Source organism: Sinocyclocheilus rhinocerous, unplaced genomic scaffold (genome assembly GCF_001515625.1).
Source record: "Sinocyclocheilus rhinocerous isolate Xijiao unplaced genomic scaffold, SAMN03320098_v1.1 scaffold236, whole genome shotgun sequence".
Lineage (NCBI taxonomy): Eukaryota > Metazoa > Chordata > Actinopteri > Cypriniformes > Cyprinidae > Sinocyclocheilus > Sinocyclocheilus rhinocerous.
Genome location: NW_015647064.1, coordinates 1007484 through 1011644, shown reverse-complemented (window position 1 = coordinate 1011644; position 4161 = coordinate 1007484). Strand labels below are relative to the sequence as shown.

Here is a 4161-nt window from a genome sequence, read left to right as displayed (position 1 = left end):
CTTCACTCCTTTCACTCCTGAATGAATCAGCCATTTGAACAAATCAAATGAATGAATAAATGACTCGATGTTAAGACATTGAATCATTAACACATTTACCACAACCTACTGCCAGTTTTAGTTTATTATTTAGAGTATCATTTCATTAAAGAAATAATTTCATATTTCCATTGGTCCAAAAGAGTATATGTAACACATTTTATCAAACAAAATATTTCTTGCTGAAGCTACTTTTTGTAATATCTGTTTGATGTTTTACACAACAATGATTTTAAATGATCTTTTGGGAGTAATTTCTCAGCCAAATCTGATGTGCGATTAATTAGATTAATTAATCGACATATCATGTAATTAATTAGATTAAAAATTTTAATCGCTTACCAAACATAAAAAGAAATAAAACACTTCCTAAAAATGAATTATTTTATTTGTTTACCTGCATGTCATGTGACCATTAACCAACGTCAGAGAATCACATGCAAATGTAATACTTAATTATTAAATATTTATTTTAAAATCTCATGGGTACTTTAAGTAAATATATTAGATGAAAGATGTTCAGATGACAAAAAAAGTTTGGGAATACCTGCATTACATGTAAATAAGAAATAATGTGAATTTGTGCATTTTAATGTGTTTGAAAGACAAATGCCTTCCAAAGACATTGAAATAGATGGTTAAATAACCTACTGAGTGGTAATTCAGATAAATATTAATGTGTTCATCAATAGTCGATGCAACATTGAAACACTTGAAATGATTTTTGTAAATTCAGTGGTCAAATGCTGTGTAGCCACCTGACTAATGACTGGTCTTTCTGTGAATGTCCACAAAACTGAAAGACTTTCTGAGAGTCTGTAAGCGGTAGGATATTTTAGAAAGGAACATTTAAAAGATGAAAAAGAGGAATTAGGAGAATTGATAAATTATGAATAATTTATTGCTATTGTATGAATAGTATGTAATTATGTAATCCATAAAAAGTAACTGTAGTCTGATTACAAGTATTTTAAAATGTAATGTAATCTAATTACAAGTACTTAATTTTTGGAATCTGATTACGTAACCCAGATTACATTGTAATCAGTTACCCAGCTCTATATCTATGGTATTTTAAGAGATAAAATAACTGAGATTGCAACTGATATATAGTAAGTTATATATTTAGTAAAATGTCACTCTTTTACCATTGTGCTCTTTTTGTTACTATTTAGGAATTGGTACTGTGCCTGTGGGACGGGTTGAAACAGGCATTCTGAAACCTGGCCTAGTTGTGACATTTGCCCCTGTGAATGTGACCACTGAGGTGAAATCTGTGGAGATGCATCATGAGGCTCTGTCTGAAGCTCTTCCAGGTGATAATGTGGGATTTAATGTGAAGAATGTCTCAGTCAAAGATATCCGACGTGGGAATGTTGCAGGTGACAGCAAGAACGATCCTCCACAGGAGGCAGCGAGTTTCACCGCACAGGTAAAGGTCTTAGTTTGGTGTTTTATAGTGTTATAAAACCTTCTGACATAATTCATGATCTAAAATATATATTATCTAGATACGCCTGTTAGGGTCTACACTGAAAAAATGGTAACCTAAAAATGGTAACATCTAAAATAACTGGTTTTATTCAAGTCCAAATTATGTAACATCATTGGATCAGACTAAATACATTATTTTAGACCAACGAAACTCATTTCTATGTGTTAAATCAGGTAGAAATAACTCTTTAAGAAAAGAATTACCACTTTTTACAGTGTAACAAATAAGATTTCTTTTAAAATCTTTTCACTGTTTGACATTACAAACTATTCACTGATCCACTTTCTGCTCTGGTCAGGTGATCATTCTGAACCACCCAGGTCAGATCAGTGCTGGTTACGCCCCCGTGTTGGACTGCCACACTGCTCACATTGCCTGCAAGTTTGCCGAGTTAAAGGAAAAGATTGACCGTCGCTCTGGGAAGAAGCTGGAAGACAATCCCAAGTCCCTGAAGTCTGGGGATGCTGCTATTGTAGATATGATACCAGGCAAACCCATGTGTGTGGAGAGTTTCTCTGAGTATCCTCCTCTTGGTAAGGGTCATATCTTAATTTGGATTTTAAGTTATGTATCTTTATTATGAAACACTTTTTATTACCAAATTCACTCCCGCTGTAAACATGCCTTCATTTTTCAAGTGCTTTTTATAAGAATATTTCACTGTTTCAGTGCAGTGGACTTTCTATGGTGGGCATAAATGATAATAATTAATAATATTTGCTTAAAGTTTTATTTTGGAGCATTTTGGATTGTATTTGACTGGACAGTTCGAGGTAAAACACTGTGATAAGAGAGAAGAGGGAAAAACAGGAAAAGACTTTGAGCCAAGAATGCAAACTTGGCTCATCCAAATAATGCATAAACTGAAAATCTTAATAGGTCTAAAACAGGGGTGTCTAAAACAGTGCATTTTCATGGGAGAAATTTAGTCATATCAATATGAATCCATGTGGTCAGATTCTATAGTGGGAAATCTTTTGCCCTCAAGTGAAGTTTCCAACCGTCAAAAACTTGATGGGTCATCTGGTGGCCCTCCTGGGCACACCCGCTGCAGACTGCGACAGAAAGATTTTCCGCTATAGGTTTCTCAGAATCTGAACACAAGGATTCGTATTGAAATGACTGAATTTCACCCATGAAAATTCACTGGACATTGATAACTGTAACTGCGCCTTAAAATGTTTGAAGTAAAATTAAAATGTAATGTGAAAGTATACACTGTATATGTACATAAAAAGACATTAAAAAGGTGTGTATAAATTCAATAATATGGTAGTAAATCTTTATTTAATAATGGACTTAAAATGTAACAGTTTTATGCCAGGGTGTTTCTTGGTCTCTCTCTGTCCACCATCTCTGTTTCTGGACTCACAAAGATTAAAGCCTTGATTTATAATAATAACTAACTTTATTTTTTGGATGATCTTCATTTCCCAGGTCGCTTTGCAGTGCGAGACATGCGTCAAACCGTAGCAGTGGGCGTCATCAAGGGGGTTGAGAAGAAAACCTTGACCTCTGGGAAGGTCACAAAATCTGCCCAAAAGGCCCAGAAGAACAAATGAATGTTGTGCTGGGCTGCGAACACTCGGGTCAGCCACACCATCCCTCTTCTTCTCAACTCCATAAACAGAGCTTGGTTAATTATCACAATGCATCGCAAAAGCAGAAGAAGGAAAAGTAAAACTTATGCCTGCTTGACAAAGATTACAATAGTGATAATAAGTATATTTATGTTTAATCGTATTTTCTGTTTGAATTTTCAGTCTTCGTTGTGGTATTTGTTCTATTGTTAAATTGTTCTAAGCACTTTAAGCAGATCTGCATCTAGTGGGAGTGTTGAGTAAGCTTTGTTTCTCCTGTAGCTTGTGTGCAATATCTAAACCCTCTTGCTAACATTGCTTGTGTAACCTTGCATGCAATAGTAGCTAACTGTTCCAGCTTGTAGTCCAACAGCTATGAGATTTTATGTTAGTCTGTTATGTTAATTTGATGTTTTGTGACATAGCTTTATAATTGAAGTTCAGTGTCTTTTTCTGTGTGCATGAAGCTAAAGTAGCTAGCGCACTTTACTGTCTACCCTGACAGCGCTCTGAACAAGCATTAGCCATCTTGTTTGCACTTGCACTCATGTACTTTAACGGGAATATGATTCTCCATTATCTAATGTATGTCGGTTCATAACCAAAAATAAAATACATTTGAACTCTGATGCCTGCTTCTAAATCACTAGACAAAGAAAAAACAACAAGACATTTTCACAGACATCTTTGATGAGGCTTTTGTATTTAAATAATTTAAATCATAATTCATGTATTTAAATAAAATATTTAAGATATTTGAGAGCTCTGACACCAATATTCAGTGCTGGTGCACATGCTAACAAATATTAAATGGACTAAAAACAATTAACTACAAAAAAAATTATAATAATAAAAATATAATAATTATTACCAATTATACTCATTTATAATAAACAACTATAATAAATTATTTTTGTAAATATATAATTATTATTTATAATCTATATTGTATAATGATGTATATATACAAAACTAATGATATTTTAAGTTGGGCTGTGTGAAATGTGTTTGCGGTGTGATCAGAGCTAAAAAAAAAAAAAAAAGAAA

At 33.5% G+C, this 4161-nt stretch overlaps 1 protein-coding gene across 1 annotated transcript in view; it reads left to right on the top strand.

Annotated features, from left to right (window-relative positions):
- Positions 1-3697, top strand: part of LOC107708683 (elongation factor 1-alpha 1-like) — an 11383-nt gene extending 7686 nt beyond the window's left edge. Inside the window, exons 6-8 of the mRNA XM_016512988.1 lie at positions 1215-1471; positions 1833-2067; positions 2972-3697. Of these exons, the coding sequence (XP_016368474.1) occupies positions 1215-1471; positions 1833-2067; positions 2972-3096 (617 nt within the window). The 3' untranslated portion in view covers positions 3097-3697. The remainder of the gene's footprint in view (positions 1-1214; positions 1472-1832; positions 2068-2971) is intronic.
- Positions 3698-4161: the final 464 nt, after the last annotated feature.